Below are 23369 nucleotides of genomic sequence, written 5' to 3' on the forward strand. Positions count from 1 at the left end.
GTTGGCTCTGTCCCACCTCCCGCTAAGGCCTCTGCCCCATAACTCTGGGAGGGTTTAGACACAAGGCTTCCACCCCCTGAAGCAGCATTTCTCAGGGGGAAGCAGAGAACCACCAGCTCAGAATCCCCTGGGAAGGGGGGGAGGGCAGGTTAAATATGGAGATTTCTGGTCCACCCTGGGCCCATTGAGTGGGGGGGAGAACACCTGAGGATGTGCACTTTTAACAGGCACTCTCCCCCCAAGGGAGTGTGAGCCTGCTAACTGGGGAGAGTCATTGCCCAGGGAACTTTTCCTAAGTGCGCACCATCCTTTCCTGTCCATTCTGTGCAAATTCTGTGGCTGACTGGATCTCCTCCAAATCAATTAGCGCTGGCAACTACCGGAAAAAGTTACCAAGGATAAAAACACCTCAAGAGAAGGATACACAGAAGCAAAAAACCTAAATTACAGAGGTTTCCTGTTTCATTGTGATGTCAGTATTCTTTTCTCATTCACTTATACAGTTTTTACAATCTACCATCACCCCTCCCCTCCCTAGTACTCTCAGGAAATAAGTGGAAAAGAAAACCAGTGTGCCTTGAAAGGAATCTCTCGCAGGTTCAAAGCCCTGGCCCCTTGCAAAGCCCAGCCCTATTCAAGGTGACTGTTCTCCCTTCTGAAGACCTTCAGCCTGCAGGAACTACGGGGCCAGGTCCCCACACCCACCTTGTCCTGGTTCTCCAGTGAGTACACGTAGAGGGGCAGGAAGAGTCTGTTGAGCAGGTGGTCTGTGAGCACGTCATTGAGGAACTCACAGTTGATTATCAGGATGTCATTGAGATAGTGCAGGTGGTCCAGGTGCTCAGCCACCAGGTCACTCAGTTTCCCCCGATTCCGGTGCCTGCCGATAAAAATGAAAACCTCAGTCTGGAATACAAAGCTCAAAGCCCTTGGGCCTAGAATCAATGGCCTGAGACTTAGGTCACTAGGGTGCATTTGTTCATAAAATAAATATTGGTGGAAATTTGTTTCAGGAGACACCTATCCTGGCCCCTAGTGGGACACACAAAGGGAAAATGGGCAAGTCCACTCTAATTGATCAATTTTAGGGGACTTCTAGGGTCCCCACATCCTCTAGGGGGGGCCTCAGTATAACTCACCCTCTACATCACCACAGCCACGAAACAAAATGGGTAAACAAAACAAAAACCAGCTAAGCTCTTAGCAAGCCATTTCACAAGAGTAGCCACTAGCCAATGTGGCAAGATCCCCTGGCTCCCAAGATAAGCAGTATTAATGGAGCAATAAATCCTTGCTAATTAAAATGCTCCAGAGGAATTCTGGAAGAAAAAAGCATGTCTCAGCAGCTGCGAGGGACCCACAGGCACTGACCATATGCGGGGCAGAGTGCAAGGACATGACACCCCACCCCAGGCCCCAGAAGGTCTCTGTCTCCTTGCAGTGAAGCAGCGGACATGCTGCTTGGGCCCCACAGGTGAGTAAGTCTCAACCTCGCCAAGGATGGCCGAGCCCCTGAAGCAGCTGATGGCACTCTTTCCCCAGCCCCCAAAGCGGTATCTGCAGCAAACAGCAATCTAGATAGAGCAAGACATTTATTGTATTTTTCAAGTAATAGATGGCCATTTCAGAAGACAGAAAATTTAAAAAGAAAATAAAAGCAAAAAAAAAAAATCAAAGTCTCCTATAGCCTCACCACTAACAGATGCTATTTTGGGATCGGTGACCCTACAGTCTGGTTTCCCACATTTCTGTCTCCCTATAGTCACACCTAAAATGCAGGTGCTATAGATCTAGTCTTCTAATCATCTCTACTTTTAAAAAGTAAGTAAAATCAAGATCAATCTTGCTTCTTTTACATAATTTTGGAAAATTATTCTTTATTATACTTTACTAAGATATTTAATAAATATTTATGGTAAATACATGTTGTAAAGCCTAATAATACAACGAGTACCTATGACCCCACGGCCCACCTGGGACACAGAACATTCACACACAATGTTTCATGAGCTTTCACCCCACTTAAGATACTGTGGACATTTTTCTTTAGCAGGATATGTAATGCACTTCACTTTTTAAACCTTTACTTAAAAAAAAATCTTTTCAAAGTAATATATACAGGTGGGTTTAAAAATCAAATAGTACTGATAAGCTGATAATAAAAAACAGCAGCTCCTGGCCCAGCCTCCCTGACTCCTGCCTACTCTCCCGAGGAGGCTCTGTTTAACTCTTTCAGTTTCTGTGGATAGTTCCTCCCATATTCCTATAAAATCTGTGAGAATCTCTATTTTGCGTTTGAGCCATTATGCATTATGTTATGACAGAGCCCTCTGTGTTCCCTCTGCTCCTTCCCAACAGTCCTTGGCAATCGGTATTGACATTATCATAACCATTCACTGCAGAGACAGACAGAGGGCTAGGGGTTCATTTCCTTCCTTGCATAACTTTTGCCCCTTTCGGGAGTTAACTCCTTACATTTCACATCTACACCTGTTCATATCCATATGGGTCTGTATGTTCCCAAATGCTCCATCAGATTTGCCCTCCACCTATCCTTGCTTCTTTCTCAGTATGAGACTGAATATTCTATCTCTCTAGACCCCCTTCCCCTAGGAGACCTCCTTCCTGAGTCCCATTCTAAGTGTGCCTCTCACCAGGTCCGTGCAAAGCTGTCACTCTGGGACAGTCGTTCTCAACTGACAGCAGTTTTAAAGGAGACATTTGGCCATGTCTGGAGCCATGTTTGGTTGTCACAACTGGAAAAGGGGTGCTACTGGCATATCTAGTAGGTAGAGGCCATGATGCTGCTAAACACCCTATAATGTACAAGACAGCCCCCCGCATCCCCACAACAAAGAATTAGCTAGTTCAAAAGACCAACAGTGCTGAGTTTGAGAAATCCTCTGGACCTTCTGTTCATCACTCTGGGGCCCAAATAATCATCTTAACCTTTTTTAAAAAATTGATACACTGCAATATAATTCATCTACCATAAAATTCACCTAAATTACAAGATTTAATGGGTTTTAGTATATCTGTAGAGTTATCCAACCATTGTTGCAGTTTTAGAACTTTTTTACCCTCCTCCCCTCAAGAAAGACCGATATACATAGCTAGCCACTCTCCATTTCTCCCGTAAAGCTCCCTCTTCCAGTCCTAGAAAAGCACTAATCTACTCTCTGTTTTTATGGATTGCCTATTCTGGACATTTTATACGAATGCAATAATAAGATGTGTGGTCCTTTGTGACTGGCTCCTTTTACTGAGCAGACTGCTGTCCAGGTTCATCCATGGAAAGCACTTCATTTCTTTTTATTGCCAAATACGATTCCATCATATCCAAATACCACATTTTGTTTACCCATTCACCGGCTGTTTTTACCAGCTGCCTAGCACCCATCTATAGGTGCACTGAATTTACTAACCCTAACCCCCTCTGGGATGTATCTGAGTTGTTTCCAATTTTCCACTATTATAAAAAGTAGACTGATGGGTGGGACCTTTTAGAGTATGGAAGTCCATATTCTGCTGACACACAGGCGAGTGAGTTTTGTTCTAATGTTTATTTTTCTCGACGAAAAGGAAATTCTTCCCTAACCACTCTGTACCCCACAAGCACCCCATGAGGTCACTTACTCCTCATCAGTCTGCACACAGTTATCAAGTTCGATCACATGGCTCCCGATGAACCAGACCAAATTGGAGAAGTAAGGGACAGCAGTTTTATCTCTGATATAGTGTAGCATGGCCTGGTTATCCACTGAGAAAAGTCACAAAAGAAGAAAGAAAAAGAGTCAAGCTACCAAAAATAACTTGGGGGAGATTTAAAAACAACAACAATAACAAAAAATAATGAAAAAGCCCGCTATTGTAATCTGAATCTCTTGTCCTTTCCTGAAAATACTTGGAAATGGTTATCTTACTGACAAAACTATACTTGTCAAGGCAGTTCTTATGCTATTTTTGTGATTAATAAAATTGATTAACTGAGCTAAACATTAATAGTACATTAGAAAGCTGACTTATCAGCAGTGTGTTTAGCTAGACTACAATGAAAGTTACACCATTCTCAAGCACATTTCCTGTGTTTACATGTAATGATAAGAAAGTGAAAAACCAGAGGTTAATAACTTACATGACACTGGAATAAGGAACACGGGACTCGTCATTGAAGGAAAGGCAAAAAACAGACAACAGTTAACAGGGTTAGGAACTGGGATGGTGAGACAGCTGCTCAGAGGGAGAAAGCTAAGGCAGGAGGCATCTAAACCAAAAGACACAGGTTAGAAGAGAACAAGAGAAAACAGGTAACAGGAGGCAGCAGAACTGCAGCCGGGATGTGGTCTCAAACTCAGAGCCTGCAGGGCTGGCCAATGACTCAGCCCGCGAAGCCAGCACACTGGGCCTGTGAACCCGGGAGCAAACCCCACAAGGGACAAGTGCATCTCAGCACAAGCTCACTGCCGCCCTGTGGGACTGTGCGCCTGGAACAGCCAAATCTACATTTTCAAATCAGAAATCTAGATTTTTTTACCCAAGATCTTCTGATTTTTAAATGCTGGCAACTATATATTTTTTTCAAAAGCTATCTAAGCCAATTAAAACCTGTCTGAGGGCTGGATTTGCTATCAATCCCTCTGATTGCAACCTCTGGAGAGGTCCCACTGGGCTCTTAGAAAGGCTCTTCAATTCAACACAATCCAGGAGCTAGACTGCAGTGAATCCTGGAGACAGTCCCACCTCCACTCAGTTAGGGATCATTTCAGTAATAACATCCTAATTCGTGAAGGTCAAAGCCCTTTGGTCCCTGAGAAAATAGTCCCGGCTCCAGTGCGATGATTACAGGGAAAATAAACCCAGCGTTAGGCAGAGAAGGCATCGCCGTGAAGGGCAATTCCAGGCCGGGGAACTTGTGAGCAGCCAGCCTTTGTGCTGGGTGGGCAGGGAGCCGTGGACAGCTTTCTCCTGCAGGCAATGATTTGGGCACTAAGTGTATCTTGGAAGGAAGGCGGCTTTGCAGCAGGCTGAATATACAACATTGCCCCCTGCTGTTCATGACGTGAAATGCTTTTATACACTAAAGATAATATACCCCCTGGAAGTATATTTCATAGGCCAAAACACAAAAATGTAAATCTAACATTTAAAAGACAACTCTTCTTTATCTAATTACCACATGGCTGCTCCAAGTCCCACATGCGCCTCTCTTAGGACACTACTACTTCTGTGTCAGCACTAGGGCTTGAACATGCAGAACTGAGTGTGCAAGGAAAAGACAGTGGTATAAAAATTTCTATAAGGGACCAGCTAAATGTTCAATGACTACAGGCCTTTTGTGAGACAAGCAACCACAGCTAAAATAAATGAGCTCCCTGTTACCACCAGAGAATTGGATTTATAGACTCCAGAAAGCGAGCACTAGCTGCCAAGGTAGAAATCATAAGGAAAACTTACCTTTGTAGACATTCAAAGTGATGGTTCTTACAGCAATTCTAACCATGCTTTCAGGGTGATTAAAAAATTTGATGGCTTCTGTGTACAGGGCAAAGTCATTAGTGTGCTAAAACAAAAGAAGTAACAAAAAGGAGTTAGAAACCAGTAAGACAAGCCTGCCCCCCAGCCCAGCTTTCTGAATCCTATCAGAGACTTCCTTAAAAGACAAAAAACAAACAAAACAAAAACAAAAACTGTTACCAACATGGATGTTAAGCTAGTGGTTCACTCCCCATGGGGAATGTGGGAAGAGGTGGGGAGGGAAGACCATGGGAAAAACAGAAAAGGGTTCAGACCCAGGCTCATGACCTGTTCTACCACTTTGTAGCTGTGTGATGTAGTATTTCTAAGCCTCTGTTTCTTCATCTAAAAAACAGGGAAAAATAATTCCCACTTGATAACTGGTAGAATTAAATGAGGTTATTTCCAACGCAATGCTAATCCCAGCAACCTGATACCTAATAAGCACTCGGCAGTAATGCTAGTTATTATTAGATGCTGCTAAAAAAAAAAAAAAAAAAAAAGAAGAAATGGTCAAGTGTCAAGTTTTACTACATTCAGAATCTCTCTTGGTTATTATACAGGGTGTGACAAAAGTAGATTCATGGTTTTTTGTGTGGAAAATAATATAATAATTAATAACTAATAGTACAAAAGAAAACTCTGTTTCATGTACAACTGTAAACCTACTTTCCCCTGACCCTGTATATTCCTCTATTTGGAAATACTATAAGTAGAAACATTATAATGGCAGAGAAGGGTCTTAGAAACCTTCTGACATTAAAAAGGGATCATCAAAACAGATCAAAACAGTTCAGAACCACAGAATTGCACTGTTGGAGCCTTAAAAAAAGCACAAGATCCAGACCTAGAACAGGAAGGCGGCATACTCAGCTGCCCTCTTCTGGCCAACCTGTCCACGCAGCTCCACAGCCAGCTGGAGAGCACTCACAGGCAGGGAGGGAGTGGGAAAGATGCCACCTCTAGTGAGGTAACAAGTGTCTAATTAAAAAACAAAACATGATTTTCAGCACTAGAAGTCAAGTGTTCACTTAACAACTGGTAGCTACTGTACCGGCCCATATAAAAGAGGAAACCAAGCCCACCTCAAAAATGAGATTCCTACCACTCCTCTGGTGACTAGCAGGATCTTCTTCTAGAAGCATCACTCTGGCCCCAGAATCCCAGCTACATGTGAATGGAGGAAGAGTCTGCTCCTTTCTCTGATCTGAACTTCGCAGGTGGGTTTTCTTCCACCTGGGACAGCCCCTCAGAGAATGCGAATGTCATCTGTCTGGTTGCTGACATGTTTATTGAGCACCTACTATATACCAGACAGACACTGGGCCACACAATGTTTTTCAAACTGCCACACAGTTTTTGTGATTGGAAACTAGTAATTCCTCCCTCTGAGGCCAGCTCTTCCCCACAACTGATCTAGACAAAGAAAATCAAGGTTCAGGTCACTGTTGCTGCATCATATGGGAACAGCTAGATGGACTCTGCCCAAATTCAAAGGATATGTTTGGGACCATGGTCTGACTTTAGATACAGGCAGCACAGCATTATGTAACCACTGATCAGAAGACACCTGCCATGCAGACAGCACGTGGCTGGGTGACAGCTGGCCTCCATGATGGCCCAGTGATCCTAACCAGTGTTCACACCACACTTGTGTCGTCCTTTCCCCCAGGGAGTTGGGGCTGGCCCTTCGCGGCCTACAGAATATGGCAAATGTGACAGTGTGCGGTTTCTGAAGCTGGGCCATAAAAGGTATTACAGCTTGCCTTGGTCTTCTGGATCATTCATGCTAGAGAAAGCCAGCCACTATGCCAGGTGGCCCTTCCAACAGTCCCTGGAGAGGCCTGTGTAACGAATCCTCCTGACCACACCCAGAATCAACTGCCTGGCCATATGAGCAAGCCACCCTGAAAACAGATTCCTCCAACCACAATCCAGCCTTCAGATAACTGCAGCATCACCAGATACCAAGCCAGAAATGCCCCACTCCCAAATGCTAGATACGCTGGCATTCTGACTAGTGAAACAAGAGAGGAAGCCTGCTGGGAGGCTTCTGGATTCCTTCTTAGCGTGTCTGTCTACGCCTACATCTTGGCCAGAAGTCCCCAGCTACTTTTTTAATTGTGAGAACAACATTTCTTTAAATTTCTAGTAATTTTCCCAAGGACTCCCAGGGATGTTAGCTTGTAAAGAATAGAAATAGCTGCTTTTAGGGAGCCAGGTATGTACTGGGGCTTTGAGGGTATCATCTCATTTAATTCAATCTCTGAAAAAACCTTAGAAGGTATATGTTATCATCCCCATTTCTCAGAGGAAGAAACTGAGGCTCAGAGGACTGGGACTTCTCCAAGGTCACACAGCAGGGAAGTGGCAAAACTGGGTCTGACTGGAGTTCCTCCTTTTCTCACAGGGTAACATGACCCCCAAGTCAACTTCCAAGCACTTCTCCCTACCAAGTATAATGCTCCCAGCTCGCACTAGCTGAATTTTACATCAAAAATAGAGAGGTAACTTATTATATTAAAAAAAAAAATTTAAACATGCCAAAGCCAAGCACTGTTGCTATGAAAATCAGGAAAGAACAAGCACATAACTGCTTTGTAAACAGACAGAAGGCCACCCGGACAGAAGTTGCTGCTCTGACCAGCTGGCTTTGCATTCAAATGCACCCTCTGGCAGTTACTTACCTCATTGTAAAAAAAATGGACAGTGTGGTTGTTGAGTTTTAATGAAAGTGTTTTCAGGAATGATATATAATATGCCATGATCTCTTCATCAGAAAAGTCAAACTTATGGACAATGATAGAATTTACATAGTTATTAGAGAGCAAATAATCTAGAAGGAGGAAAAAAAAAAAAACAGGTTAATTCATGGTGAAGGAAAGACAAGCAGGGAAAATCAGGTAACAAGCCAAGGATCATGTGAATACACTCAAACCGGTCAAGTCTGGGTGGGTGGGGCAAAACAAGCTAACAGGGAGCAGCTTAACCTTTAACCAGCAAATAAATCATCCACTATGGGTAATCCCTAGAAAGTTCAAAAGCAATGCCAGAGAAAGGCCCGGGTTGCCCCTCCCTCCCACACGACACAGAAAAGAACTTGAACATTTTCTTCACTGAGGCACAATTCAACAGAGCTGGGAGTTGAGCAGATGAGTTGGTGCGTGGGCATTTCAGAAATGACCTACGGATGAGGGTAAAAAGCACTGCATTTTATAAAAAGCTGCCCCGTTTTGCCATGAAAAGTCACCCCATCATCTCTGAATGCCACAAAGGGCCTCACACATACGGTTTTTTTCCTCCCTATATAGCAACATGACTTCATAAAAGCCACTTTATGCTGAACTTCTACTACATGCCCGGCACCAGGCTGAGTGCTTTACACTATTAGTAATTGTCACAAAGATACTGCAGAGTAGGTCTCATTCTTTCCATTTTACAGATAAGTAAAAAAAAGCTCAGTCTTGCCCCAGGAATCAGAGACAGACAGTCACAGAGATGGGATGTGAACCAAGGTCCCATTTCAAAGCCTGTGTTAATATCATTACTCATGGGGGCCAACAATGAAAACTGGGAGGCCCGGGGCCAGCCGAAAAATGGCAACCCCTCCAAGCTCCCAACCCCTAGATCCTACAGAAATGCAGGTTCAGCATGGTGAGAGCTACCAATTGTGCAAGGGACCTGGGTAACATAGATTTTAATGCCCATCTCCTGATTTTGCAATGTTGGTCACTAGATCGGCTAGTTTTAAAAGCTGTGCTGGCCTGCAAACACAGGTCTGTAGACCAGCTGTGGCCCATGGGCCTCCAGTTCGTGACCTTGGCATTGGGCCCTTGCTGGACATGTCCTCCTCTAAGTCCTCACCAGCCACCCTGCAAAACAGGCTCTTCTGTAGCCTCTATCTGTTCTGTGGGCTGCCAGCCTGTGAGCTCTGCATCACCCCACCTGCCTCCCACAAATGGGTAAAGGCAGAGAACAATCAGCACCTGCACCTATATGCAGACACATGAGGCAGCAGAGTGGAGTGGTCCAGAGTCTGGTCTTCGGACCAGCAGCACATCATCATCTGGAGTTCATCAGACACACTGAATCCCGGGCCCCAGGGCTGACCCCCTAGACAGATCTCTGGGAGTGGGCCCGGGACTCTGTGTTAAGAAACGCTCATGTGGAAGAAACACTGGCTTCAGATATGGACCTGGATCCATACTGCCTCTGCCACCTCCTGGCTGGATGACCTTGGGCAAAGCGCTTACCCTCCCCAGTCCCCAGTCTTCTTGTCTGAAAACAAATAACAGTACCTTCCTCACAGGCTGTTGTGAGGATTAAAGATAATACACAAAAAGCACTAAGAACAGTGAGGGACACAAAGTAAGCACTCAATAATGTTAGCTGCCATTATTTTTATTACTATCATTTAGAGATCAATAATCTCTACCACCATATTCCTAGGGCTGAACACAGTCGCTCTTGGATTCATGGAACATAAACTATTAAGTTATTTGGCACCAAAGAGGTACCGACCTTAGTCCAAAGTATTATTGAAAAGACTATGTGGAATCACCAAACACAACACAAAGAGCCACCTGGCAGCCCAGGGCCATAGAGGCTATGGCATGAGCCACAGCTGGTTCCTCCTCAGAAGCCAGCTCTCTAGAAAAGCCACTGTATTCTGAAAAGCACACTAGATATCCTGGCTTTATAGAGAGGTGTGAAGTCTGTAATCTTAAAAGTTTTCACAATCTCCTTCCTGGTCAGAACAATTACTGAGGCAGATATTAGAGCCTTTCTGTTTAAAAATGAGGTAACACATTCCACAAATCTTGAGGGTACAGCTTGATATATGTGGAAATGTATATATTTATGAATGGTAGGTACATGTACCTATGTACTGATATACAGACACCTCACAAATCTTAGGTGTCCAGCTTGATGAGTTTTTGCAAATACAGACAGCCTAAGACACCAGATCGGACACAGGACATTCCCAGCCCCCCTGAAGGCTCCCCGTGCCCCTACCCAGTCACTGCCCACTCTCCAAAGACAATCCCTCGTCTGACTTCCACCATCACAAACTGGTTTTACCTGTTCCTGAACTTCACATGCGACGAATCACACAGCATACACATTCCTTGTCTGGCCTCTTTCACTCGTCACATCTGAGAATTACGCATGTCGCTGCATGTAGTGGTAGGAGTTCATTCCTTTTTCTCCTTTTACTATACAGTGTTCTACTCTTTGAACAATCCACAATCTATCCACCTAGAATCTTAACTTGTAACAAGCAGCCCAGGTGATACTGATGCCCAGGGCACTTCTTTTTCATTCTGTCATTCTGGCTATGAATGGGGAGGGATGAGCAGGCAGGAGAAAGGATTGTTGAGATGTCATGCTGAGCCTCGTTCTGACTGGCTAGTTACTTCTGGCCCACCAGAGGCACAGATGCCAATGCTGGCAGCTTCAGATGTGCAATCATGGGCCTCTGGGCTGCGTTCTTGATCGGGAAAAGCCACTTGCTCCAATCATTGCCCAGCGGGGACTTTTCCAGGGCCTCCACGAGATGATTCTGTGGGTGGTAGGGGCCACTACGGGGGCAGCGGAGGTGACTCTATTATTCGGCTGGGATTTTTCTCCTACCCTCTGACGATGTGGCCGACTTTCTGTGGTATCCTTTTAGAATAAACCCAGGAGTCTGTAAGTAATCTCAGTCTCTCAGGCCTCCTGTCACTTAGGTTACCACACCCAAAAGGCAACAGGTGCACTTGTGAAATGGCTGGTTGTAAGAGTGAAAATCTGGAAACCACCTAAATGCCCATGGTCAAGTTAATTAAGTTATGGCCCAGCAAAGTGCAGGTCTTGAACCAAACTAGGTAAGGATGCATGAACGGACAATCAGAAGATCTAAGATACACTGGCAGGCTGGGCAAAAATAAACAGCAAAACCGTATGTGTACACTGAACTGTTAGGCTGAGATTCTACAGAACTTTTGCTTTCTGTATTTTTGTGATGTTTGATTTTGTTTTGGTTGTTGCTTTATAATGAGGACATTTTCTTTCTATAATTAGAAACTAAAAACAAAAGCAAAAGTCATCTATCCTCTTACCCCAATTAATGCAACTTCTATGAAAAGGAAGTGACTTCTGCCACTTTGGCAGAACTTTTATAAAAGTACTCTGGTGAATTCCTCATAAAGCTAGTGACATCTGTCTGGGTTTCTTACAGAAAGGCACCCTTTATAGACATAGTGTAAGAAAAGCTATCTGATCCAGAAACACCAGAATTTTAATTGCTCCATTCCCATCTTTAATCCAGTAGCCTGGGCTTAGAAAGGGTTACTGCAGAACAGACGTTTGGGGGAATGCTAGATTTAATGATAAAACCAACTCTTCTGGAAACTTCCATCTATCTGCCAGACCACATACTACACTCTGCAGACACACTGTTACACTTAATCCTCAGACCACTCAATCCCCCAGGTACTTGCATTATCTCCACTGCTGCTTGGAGAGTTCATTCTCCAGAGCACCGCAGAGAATATGTGGCAGAACCAGCCCGAGGTCCATTTGGAGTCTCAGCACCAGCGAGCTGGGTCTTCCCCTCTAGTTGTTTTCAGAAACCACACATAATTCACATCCAGTGTAACAAAAGCTGGTAACGGGAAACCACTCAGGGAGAGTGAGTCAAACGCACATTCCTCAGGGTGTAAGGAGTCTCCTGGAGCAGCAGCACCATCTAGTGGTCACTTCTGAGAGCCACAACTCAATTGCTTTCTTACCTCTTCCTCCTTCCCCAAAGGGATGCATGCCAATGACAACATCTCTAGCTCCTTCCACCCACCAGAACTATTTTCTAACCTATCTCAGGGACCTAGAGCCTGCTTCTAACATACACATTCAGTCATTTGCCTTCTCTTCCCTACTTTCTGTGGGTAGGGCCTGGGACTTGATACGGTCATCTTGGAATAACAAAGCTAATGGTCAAACATGGAGGATTAGGAAGTAAATCAGGGTTTCACTGTTGATATTTTGGGCTATATAATTATTTGTTGTAGGGACTCTCCTGTGCATTGTAGGATGTTTAGCAGCATCCCTGGTCTCCACCCATGAGATGGTAGAAGCAACACCCCCACCCCTGACCACCACATTACCACAACCAAGAATGTCTCTGGACATTGACAAATCTCTGCTGGGGGCACAATCAACCCCAGTTAAGGACCATTGAGTTAACTCACCTGGGCTGAACCCCTCTTGATTTTGGCCTTTCTAGAGCTGTTGTCTTGGGCCAGTGACTCAAGCCCTCTGGGTGTTAAATGAGGGCAGCAACAGCACCTGCCTTGTAGAGGGAGGTTGTTTCAGATGAAGAACTGGAGCCTTAGTGAGGGCAGGGAATAAGCTCTGAGTCATATGTGTGCCAGTCGGGCAGGTGCCAAAGCCCATACCTTGCATGCTCTGTGGCTGAGTTCTTCCTCCCCTGCTGCTTCCAATGCTTGTTTTATTGGCTGATTGACTCCAACTCTTTGGTAATAAATTATAAACAAGAAATGCAAACGGCCCAGAATCACAGAGCACCACCACATAGGGATAAACATATTGTAGACTGTGTGCCCCCCAAATCCCTATGTTGACGCCCTATCCCCCAGTGTGATTGTATTTGGACATAGGACCTTAAGGAGGTAATTAAGGCTAAATGAGGTCATATGACAGAGCCCTAATTCAGTAAGAGTGGTGTCCTTGGAAGAAAAGGAAGAGACACCATAACTCTGTGCACACACAGAAAAGACCGCATGAGGACACAATGAAAAGGCAGCCATCTATCTGCAGACCAGGAAGAGAGGCCTCACCAGAAACCAGCCCTGAAGGCACATCTTGGACTTTCAGCCTCTAGAAAATAAATTTTTGTAGTCTAAGCCACCCAGTCTGGGGTACTTTGTCATGGCAGCCCCCACACACTAAGATACCCAGTAAGCACAGACATTTGAAAAACAGCACAAAAACCACGCCAAACTACACGCTGCCGATGCTCAGCAGTGCAGAGGCAGGTGTCAAGGGTTGTCCTTACAAAGTGAGGTCTCGTGACTGATATTCTCAAAGAGGATGTTCAAGGTCTGCAACAGCTGAACGCACACATAGCGGCCTGATTTCTGCCGCAGGATGTTCAAGAAGAAAACAAACATGTTCTTCTCCAGGAAGAAGCTGGGGAGAGAATGGGAAAGCATCAGTGGTTTGTTTCCACATCTGGAAATCCAAATCATCCTCTGGTTCCATGCACAGCACACGTGTACCCCCACCCCCAAAAGGCATCTGCAGAGCAGCCAGACCACACCACCTGCACAGCCTCTGCTTCTGTGCTGTCCCAGCCCCCACGATGCTGGACGGACAAGTGCAACCTCCTGAGCTCTCTTTCCAGAATGTGAGAACAGTGCTAGATTTCTGACAGAAGGGGAAAGGTCTTTACCTACTAAATGATTACACAGTAATCTATCTGTGCTTATAACACTGGTAAGCAGCATCTTTCATCAAATACTTTATATCTTTCATTTTCCTTACTAAGCCTCTTCCCTTTGCTCTCCATGTCTTTGAGTGTTAACAATGGGAATTCCCTATAAAGCAGCAAAATAATGCTGGTCTGAAGAGTTTTGGTTTCCAAATTGTCCAGTTTGTAGTTTCCATAATTGCAGAAAAAGAGCAGGAAGGAAACAGAAGATGCTAACATGGTGGCAGGACCCTAAGCAGTCCCCAAGTCTGTGTTTGCCTTTCCTGTTCTGGACGGGACACCTGTCGGCACGCAGTCTGGGGCACTGACTTCTGAGGGAGACAGAAGCCCCTGCTGTCTTTCTTTAAAGGAAGAAAATGATGTTTTTAGTTATGTGTTCTCTGAATTCTAGCTAAGAGCAGATAACCTCTCATTTGGAATACTCCAAACAAACCACTGCAGAAACATGTATCTGCTGGTTGACTTAGCTTTGGTGACTTTTCCCTCAACTGTCAGTTTCTCAGTTAGCAGGATCATGGGCTGCATAACTTCTTTGAAAGGGTAAATGGATGAATAAATTACCTAAAAAAGATCCCTAAAATCTTTTCCAACTCTGATTCTGGGAGCCATTCACATTGACCCCAGAATATTCCTATCATTTGATCTCTTTTGTTTTCCTTGTCTACCAAGGATCCCCCAACAAGCTCACTGCAGCACCATGATGACTAACTTGAGAAGTTGTTAAAATGCCTGGACCTAGATTTTCCCCAGAGATCGATACCCTAGGTCTAGCGTGAAGTCCAAGAGCCGTCATTTTTAAAAACACCCTGGAGGAGTGGTGGGCTCCTTAGGAAAACAACTAATTCTAGGGCTGCAGCAGAAAAAATAGAAGATGAACCTGGAGCATATTATAGTACCAGGAAGGAAGGAAGCAACACCTCACTTCATTGTGCATGCCGTCCTCTGGGGAGCATGGCCAGTGTCACAGGTGAGCATTCCCTGCAAGCAGCTTTATCTTAGAGAGCCTTACTGATGAAAACATGGAGCCATTCAGAAAATCAGGATCCCAAACAAGGAGCCATGTTAGAAACAAAATACCTTTATTTTGTTTGAATGGTTTTAAAAGTGGCCTCAATACTTACAATTGAGATTATTTTATATAAAAATAAAACCTGCCTGCTGGTTTTCATAATCCATATTCTTCTGTACTGAGATGCTGTAGACAGGTCTTTTGGGGAAGTAGTTCATGGTTTATAGCCTTTGCTTTTTAACCATCCAATGAAGATATCTTTTTACTTTTTTTTTTTTTTTTAATGAACTGCTAGCATTTCTTAGTGCCTACCTATACTAGGCACTAGGCAGGGAACTTTCTCTCCTTTAAAGATGAAGAAACTGAGGCTGGCCTAAGGCTACTCATCTAAAAAGCAGGAGAAGAAGGATAAAGGCCTTCCTGGGCTCTGGTATGAGATGCTGCTTCAACACTCAGCAGCTGTGTGACTACACACATAAACGGGGACAAGGAGGCCTCTACCCTGCAGTGACCAGGAGAAGTGGGGGTGCTATCTCCTCAAGAGCTTAGCACTGTGCCTGGTCCATCAGTAAACACAGTAAGTGTTTGCCCTTAGTGTCTCCCCCAGTTCACTCAAGGGTCTAACTACCCAGGACATTGTCTCCTTCCTTGGGGCTGATAATCAGACACTACTAGAAAAATTAGCCATGATATTTTCAGATTTTCTAGAGACTCATTTCTGTAACTTCCCTATTGTATAGATAGAGTATAGATATCTGTGCAAGACCAAACTGGAATCAAATTCTGACATCATCAGGAATGACTCATGATATGCATTTAGAAAAATATTCAAAGGAAGGAGTAAAATTAAACCCTTACTCAAACACAGAGCTGTCATTCTGGTCTCCCCAAATCAGGATCTCGGTGATGGAACGGATGGTCTCCACTAGCAGGTTCCGGTTCTGTTCTGTGACTGTGGTGTTTTTGGTCAAAACATGGTACAGATACCTGAGAGGAAGGAAAGTAAAGATTACCAACTGAAATGAAAGCCAGGCTAATGACCATTAGCAATATTTGGGGGACAATATGGCTGTGCTTTTTCAGATCCAGTTAACACAACTTCCATCCAGATGAGACAGAACTCCCATTTAAGAAAAATGGCAGACAACCAGGGACACACTGACGACCCAAAATGAGGCAAGAGAACGGTCAAGCCCTTGAAGACAGCCATCCTCAAACTTGAGTATGTAGGAGAATCATCTGGAGAACTGGATAAAGTGGGGGTATGGGAGCCCACCCGGAGATTCAGATGCAGGGGGACCGAAAGAAGACCAGGCATTGGCCTTTTTCACACACTCCCCAGGTGTGTGACGCTAGTGAAGCAAGTAGACACATGGCTCAGGCCTAAACGCCTAACATAAGACGTGCATAAGGTGGAGTCACAGTTTAGGGAAGGTGGGTCCCAAAGCCAGCACCTGGGGTAAAAATCTCGTGCAATCACAAAATTACTCTTGGACTGTCCGTAATTCCCCACAAAGTGCAGGTAGCCCATCAGAACCAATGGCTCACGTGAAGTGGGTTACTTGCAGAGCACTGTTCTTATTTTCTGAGAGCAGATTATTGAATTCACAAAGCTGAGTGGACTTGAGACTATGGCACTGTATTTCACCCCCGAAATAGTCCTGGAAGGCCTATGCTGCTTCAGACCTATGCCAGCTGCTGGGACAGAGATAGGAAGGACCAGGCCGGTTTTCAAGGCCCTCTGCTGGTGGTGACAGCGACTGAATCAGCACTGGGTCCAGCAGCCTGGCTGGATGCCCTGGGATTGCCACCTGGCACAGTTTTTAAGAAATGGCATCGCTAGAATGTACAGAATGAGGTAACCTGAGCTGCCATAACAGCCTCAGACTTGGGAAGGCAAAAGGGATACCAAGAGTCACCTCCTGACTTCTTTTATGGCCCCCCTTCAATTGGGGGTTGGGGGCTTGTGAGAGAAAGACAGGGAAAGGTTAGACAGGATTGCCCCACCGAAAATCTCTAAAAAGGTGTAAGTTATATAAGGTAGAATCTTTCAGATGGTACAGTAAGGAGCAATCTGCTACTTAAGGGGGCTAGGTTTTGACTTATAGTTGCATGCAACTTCTGCCATGCAACAACTAGAACAGCCCCTCAAAAACAGAAATCTTCAACACTTGTGCCCAAATTTACAGGCAGGGCTTCCGGTGGGAGTGGATGCCGGTTTCCCTCTGGAACAAGGTAAGTCCACAGCACTGGGCAGCCTGTGATGAATTACTGGGGGATTCACTCATGAATCCCTGTCTTCATGTCACCTCGACTCATCTTCCCCAAGAGGCTCGAAGAGCAGAGTTTTTCGAATTGTGGTTCACAGGCCACCTGCATCAGAATCACCTAAGTTGCAGATTCTAGCTCCCCACCCCAGATGCACAGGACTGACTGTGGGTGTGTTACATGATGTGGAGTTGGCTCTGACTCCCGGCGACCCTGTGAACGTGTGGTGCCCACACTGTCCTATCCTCAGCAGCCCTGCTCAGCTCCTGTAGACTCAGGCCTGTGGCTTCTTTTATGGAGTCGGCCCATTTCATATTTGTCTCCATCTTTTCCTGATGCCTTCTATTTTTCTCAGCATTGCTGTCTTTTCCAAAGAACCCTGCCTTCTCATAATGTCGCTGCAGCAGAACAGCTTCCCTTCTGTCATTTTTTTGCCTCCAGCAATGTTTCAGGCTTAATTTGCTCTAAGATCCATGTGTTCATCTTTCTGGTGGTCCAGAGTAGAGTTCTCCTCCAACACCCCATTTCAAACTAATCATTTTCCTATCAGCCTTCTTCACTGTCCATCTTTCACATCAGTACATAGTAACTGGGAATACGAGGGTGTGGATGATCTTAGCCATGGTCCCTACTGACATATCTTTATGGTGACCTTCCCTAATTCTTCCATTGCTGCCCTTCTGAATCTCAGCCTTCTCTTGAGTTCTTTTTGGCTGCAGTCCCCATCTGAATTGATAATTGAACTAAGGTAAGCAAAATTTTTAACAATTTCAGTATCTTCACTATGTTAAAGCTGTGTATTCCTTCTGTAGTCATAATTTTTGTCTTCTTGATATTCAAATGCAAGTCCTGCTTTCTTCTCACTTCCTTCTCACTTTCACCAGAAGTCATCTCAAACCACTGCTACTTTCTGCCATAAGATGGTATTATCTGCATATCTAAGTTATTGATATTTCTTCCACCAATTTTCATTCCTCCTTCCTCTGAGTATAGTCCAGTTTTTCATATGATATGTTCTGTGTACAGATCAAATAAACAGGGAGGTAAAATTCACCCTGTCACCTTTGCCTATAGGAAACCATCCTGTCTCTCTATACCCTGTCCTGACAGTGACTTCCTGTCCACCATACAGGTTACACATCAGCACAATCAAGTGCCAAGGCATGCCCATTTCTTTGAGAGCAACCGAGACTCCTGGGTACAGGCCCACAAATCTGCATTTTGAACGAGCTTCCAATCCAGGTTTCAGAGCCACTGCATAACTCACGCCATGGCCATCAGTGATACGCTCCCTGCAGTCCACGGCATGCCCACTCCCTGCGGTGACGGCACAGGTGGTGCCAGGGGAGAGGCAGGTTCTCCCCACTCTGGTGTCTCCTCCCTTGTATAGGATGATAGCCATCAGGGCCAGGAGAGTTTAACATCTTTAGGACTAGCCCTGACTTGCTTTCTGCCTGGAATGTCCCGCTGCCCAAACCAATCAGCAAACCCTTATTGCTATTTCAGACCCCACCTCAGGCACCTCTTGGTAAAGCCTTCTCTAACAACCTCCCTGCCCCTGGGACCTCTGCACCCATACATGTTTGCTGCCACACAGACCACCCTCTTTTACAATGATCTGCATCCTTTACTAGACGTGATTTCCTCAATATCAGAAACATCATCTTATTGATCTTGGTAACTCCAAAATGTATGGAGCACAGAAGGCACTCAATAAATGCTGACTAGAGCGATGGGATGGAACTGCCTTCATGGACATGTTACAACTGAACATACTAAGACTGAACATAGTCAAAGGTCCAAAAGCCGAATACAGTAAGTGGCAGCACAGAGAGGTAGTGAAGAGATCAGGCTTTTGGAGTCAACAGACACACTTGGGCTTGACCCCTGGCCCTGCCACTTCCTAACTGTGGCCTTGGACAAGGCACTTCACTCTCTGGAGCTCAGCCTCTGTAACACACCAGTAACAGTCAAGACCTCCTCACGGGGCTGTTCCAGGGATTCAACGTGATGCGGCACAGAGCGCTCAGCACAGCATCTGGCACACAGGAAGCACTCAACAGACACCGGGCTAGCTGCTGCTATTATTATTATGTTGTGGTTGTTATGATGGGGGTCATAATTAATATTATACAAAATTAGACATGGATATTCCAGAACTTAGGAAGGAGAGCTCAGGCTGGATCTAAAAAATTATGAAAAGAGGACTTCATGGGAGGACTTATGGAACCATCCAAAGAAATCAGAGCAGAAAGTGGAAAGTGTGGTCTTAGCTGGGTTATCTTGAACAAGTCCTTAATCTCTGTACACCTCAGTTCTCTCAACTGTATAATGGGAGCAGCAACTGTACCTTAATGCTCTGGTACCTACCTACTATGTTGTTAGGAGGAAGAAAAAAGACAGGTATCTAAATGGCAGTTACTATGGATGATACTATTGCTGTTATCATCATTGCCTTTGTTAAATAAACTGAGAATTCTTGCCCTGGCTGGTGTGGCTCAGTGATTTGAGTGCCAGCCTGTGAATCTAAGGGTCATCAGTTCAATTCCCGGTCAGGGCACATGCCTGGGTTGTGGGCCAGGTCCCTGGTGGTTGGGGGTGCACAAGAGGCAACTGATCAATGTGTCTCTCACACATTGATGTTTCTCTCCCTCCCTTCCTCTCTCTCTAAAAGCAAATAAATTTTTAAAAAATTCTAGTAACTAGGAGGAGGCCCTTACAGGTGAACCCAGGGAAAAGAACAGGGTAGTTAAGTCCTAAAAAGAAGATTCTAGAAGCTCTCATGTGTGGTGCATGACCAACATGCATGGTTCTATGTAAAGGGCTTCACGTGACCCTCATGCTTGCAGTAACCTGGGGCGTGCAAATTGTGGCCACCACTGCACAGGCCAGGACAGCAACTAAGGGCCATTTAGGAGCTCGCCCTCAGCCAAATGGCCAGGAGGCACAGTCAAGAGTTCCAGCTGTTCCACCCCTCCAACACCTGCTGTTCTTTGCCTTTTTCAGTGGAGCCATTCTCCTGAGCATATAGTGATGTTGCACTGGGGTATTACTATATAATAATTGAAGGCGAATGCCTTTTCACATATTTATAGCTATTTGAATACCTTTTGCAAGGCACCTGTTCAAGTCTTTTGTCCATATTTTAAATTAGGTAGAGTCCTTCTTCTTATTTATTTGATGGAGTTCTTTATATATTCTGAGCACAAATCCTGTACTGAATATATCTATGACAAATTCTCTGAATGTACCCTATTTTCTCCCTCTTCATAGTTTGTCTTTTGATGAGCAATGGTTCTTAATTTTAATGTATGTCTTTCCTTTGGATAGAGTTTTTTGTATCAAGCTTAAGAAATCCTTACTTACTTCAGAGGTCATGAAGAAGTGCTGTTTTCTTCTTTAAAAAAAGTTACATTTTCACTTAGAGTGCATCTGAAAATTATTTTTGTGTATGGCATTAGGTATTGGCCAAAATTCATTCTCCATTTGGATATCTAGTTGACTCATCATCATTTACTGAAAAAAGGTCCTCATTTCTCCAATGCGACTGCAAGTCACCTTTGTCATTAGTAAGGTGACTTCACATGTGGGACTCCTTCTGGATACTCAAGCTCCATTGATCTATTTATTTGTTTACTTTTGTGCCAATACTGCAGCTTTATAACAAATCTTGCTATGTGATAACATAAGTCCTCCAAATTTCATTCCTTCTTTTTATTTTCATTATGGTATTGGCTATCCTTGGCCCTTTGCATTTCCATATAAATTTTAAAATCACCTTCTCAATTTCCACAAAAAAACCTGCTAAGATTTCCTTTAAGATTTACCTAAATCTACAGATACAGAAGGAACTGACATCTTTACAATGGTGTAACATTATTACATTTACATTTCTTTTGATGTTTGTTGGAGAGGGGTCTTGTACATCTTTTATTAGATTTATCCCTAGGTATTTAATGTTTTCTGATGCTATTATAAACAGTAATTTACAAATATTCATTTTCTAAATGTTGTTGGTAAACAGAAATACCCACTAGATTTCAAGCTCTCAAGCTCTATGATGATTATACCTGCACCTTGCTCATCTTTTTTCCCCACAATGCCCTAGCACATGCTGTTTTAGATACTGTTTTAGAAGAGGCCCTCAATATATGTTGGCTTAAATATACTGGAGAAAACAAGAAAGCTGAATGGGTTAAGACTCACTATTTTAATGCTGCATCTAATCCCAGAGTTTTAAAAGATCGACCAATTCAATCACCTCAGGGATGTTAACAGTTTAATAACTTTCTGATTAGAAATATAATATTCATTTTAGAAAGGCTGGAAATTTCAACAACAACCAAAAAAGAGAAATGATGATTGCCAAGCCTGTCGCTGCCCATAGGTGACCACTGCTGGAGCCGCCATGCATTTCCTTGGGTCTGCTCCTCTGCTATGGATATTTATATAGTTGAGTTCATGTTGTACATCCATTTCCATGCCTATCTGGCTAAAGTAAAAGCATTTTTACTATTTACAAGTGTTGCAAACATTCATAATAACTGCATAATCTACATTGAAAGGACAAGCACAGCAGTTACTCTTCTGTTAGGCATTACAATTCCTAAGTATTGACATGATCAAAAATGTTATGATCGCCATCTTTGTGTGCAAAGCTGTGTCCCTATCTCAGATAAGTTTCCAAGGACAGAATGATTACCTTGGACATTTAACTATAGCAAATTAAGGTTTTTCTTTTACAATGATATCAACTGTTACAATACATTTTCTCTCAAACTCTCTGTGTGTATATTTTTATCATCATAATAAAAACTGTTGCAGCCTCCTATTGTCAGGTCCTGTTATGAGGGCCTCAGATGTATTCACTCATTAAACCCTCACACTGTGGAAGGCTGAGGCTCTGTGAGGCTAGAATCTGCCTAGAGTCCTCACAAAGAGAACCCAGGCAATCTGACTCCAGACCCCATGCTTATAACCATCAGAGTACAGAAAATACAAACAATGAAATAAACAACACTTTTATTAACCAAGCACTTAGATGAAGTTATGAATACCTAGCATACGAGAAAATCAAACAGATAAACAAACCAAAAAAAGCAAGAAAATACATACTAGATATTAAGGTAAGTCCATAGACCTTACTCCTTTTCTTTGGAAAAGAGCCAGCATTACAATATCTCCAACAGAAGATGTACAGAATGCAGAATCCCAATATCAGACCCTTGCAAATTAACAAACTCTGCCTGTGAGATGAGCTTGAGTTTGAAATGCCTGGAGACCTGAAAACTATAGCCTTTTGCCAATGTGCAGCCAACACACTAAAGGCTCATCACCTAGGACTATAGACTGTAAACAAATTCCACTTCCACAGACCTTTCTTTCTCAAGAGAGTCACTTATTTCACAAGTTAAACCATTACAGTTAATAACAATAACGACTACTTCAGAGACAGACATACGAAGTTCAAGTTTCATACAAGTTTTATGACATGTATCATAATATGCCTCTTAGGATGCTCCTATCAGAAGATCCTGAAACTTATCTGCAAACTAGAATGTGAGAAAGGGGAAGTGGAGTGACAGAGGCCTAGGGGGACTAGAAATCCACTCCCCTAAAGCACAACCCCCCAAAATCACTCCCCAAAGCACACCCCCGTCCAAAATAACAATGTCTGGAGTAGGGGAAAGGGGTTTACACAGAACTCGTGTCTGTCTGGCCTGCTCAGCTCCAAGGCAGAGAGACTCCCCAGACATTTCCCAGAGCATCCCACTCTGTGTTTTGAAAACTTCCATTCGGACAGCATCCAGCCTCTGGCTGGCAGGACAAGGAGAAACTCCATACAGCATGAAATCAGACTAGAGGATTAAAGAAAGGTTATTACAGGTGGTGCTTCTCCTGATGAATCGCCCTGCGAGATTTCAAACTGGGCCAGCCAGTGAGACTGCATCTGAGATGCCAGGAGCCAGCAATCATAGCAAGTATGTAGGCAGGACTTTCAGCCCTAGAAAATGTCACAGCTCCAACACAGATGCTGTAATCAAAGTGGCAAGAGCAAGCCATTGTTAAGAAAAGCCTGGCCAGAAC

The 23369-nt window shown here is 44.1% G+C and overlaps 1 protein-coding gene across 1 annotated transcript in view; it reads right to left on the reverse strand.

The window, feature by feature from the left end:
* Window positions 1-23369, reverse strand: part of CLEC16A (C-type lectin domain containing 16A) — a 217300-nt gene that overhangs the window by 188599 nt on the left and 5332 nt on the right. Inside the window, exons 2-7 of the mRNA XM_090277013.1 lie at window positions 15873-16001; window positions 13571-13704; window positions 8202-8350; window positions 5455-5560; window positions 3637-3760; window positions 706-880 (exon numbers count right to left, since the gene is read on the reverse strand). Of these exons, the coding sequence (XP_090133139.1) occupies window positions 706-880; window positions 3637-3760; window positions 5455-5560; window positions 8202-8350; window positions 13571-13704; window positions 15873-16001 (817 nt within the window). The remainder of the gene's footprint in view (window positions 1-705; window positions 881-3636; window positions 3761-5454; window positions 5561-8201; window positions 8351-13570; window positions 13705-15872; window positions 16002-23369) is intronic.

Source organism: Furipterus horrens, unplaced genomic scaffold (genome assembly GCF_987537825.1).
Source record: "Furipterus horrens unplaced genomic scaffold, mFurHor1.1.pri manual_scaffold_5, whole genome shotgun sequence".
In the NCBI taxonomy this organism is placed as follows: domain Eukaryota; kingdom Metazoa; phylum Chordata; class Mammalia; order Chiroptera; family Furipteridae; genus Furipterus; species Furipterus horrens.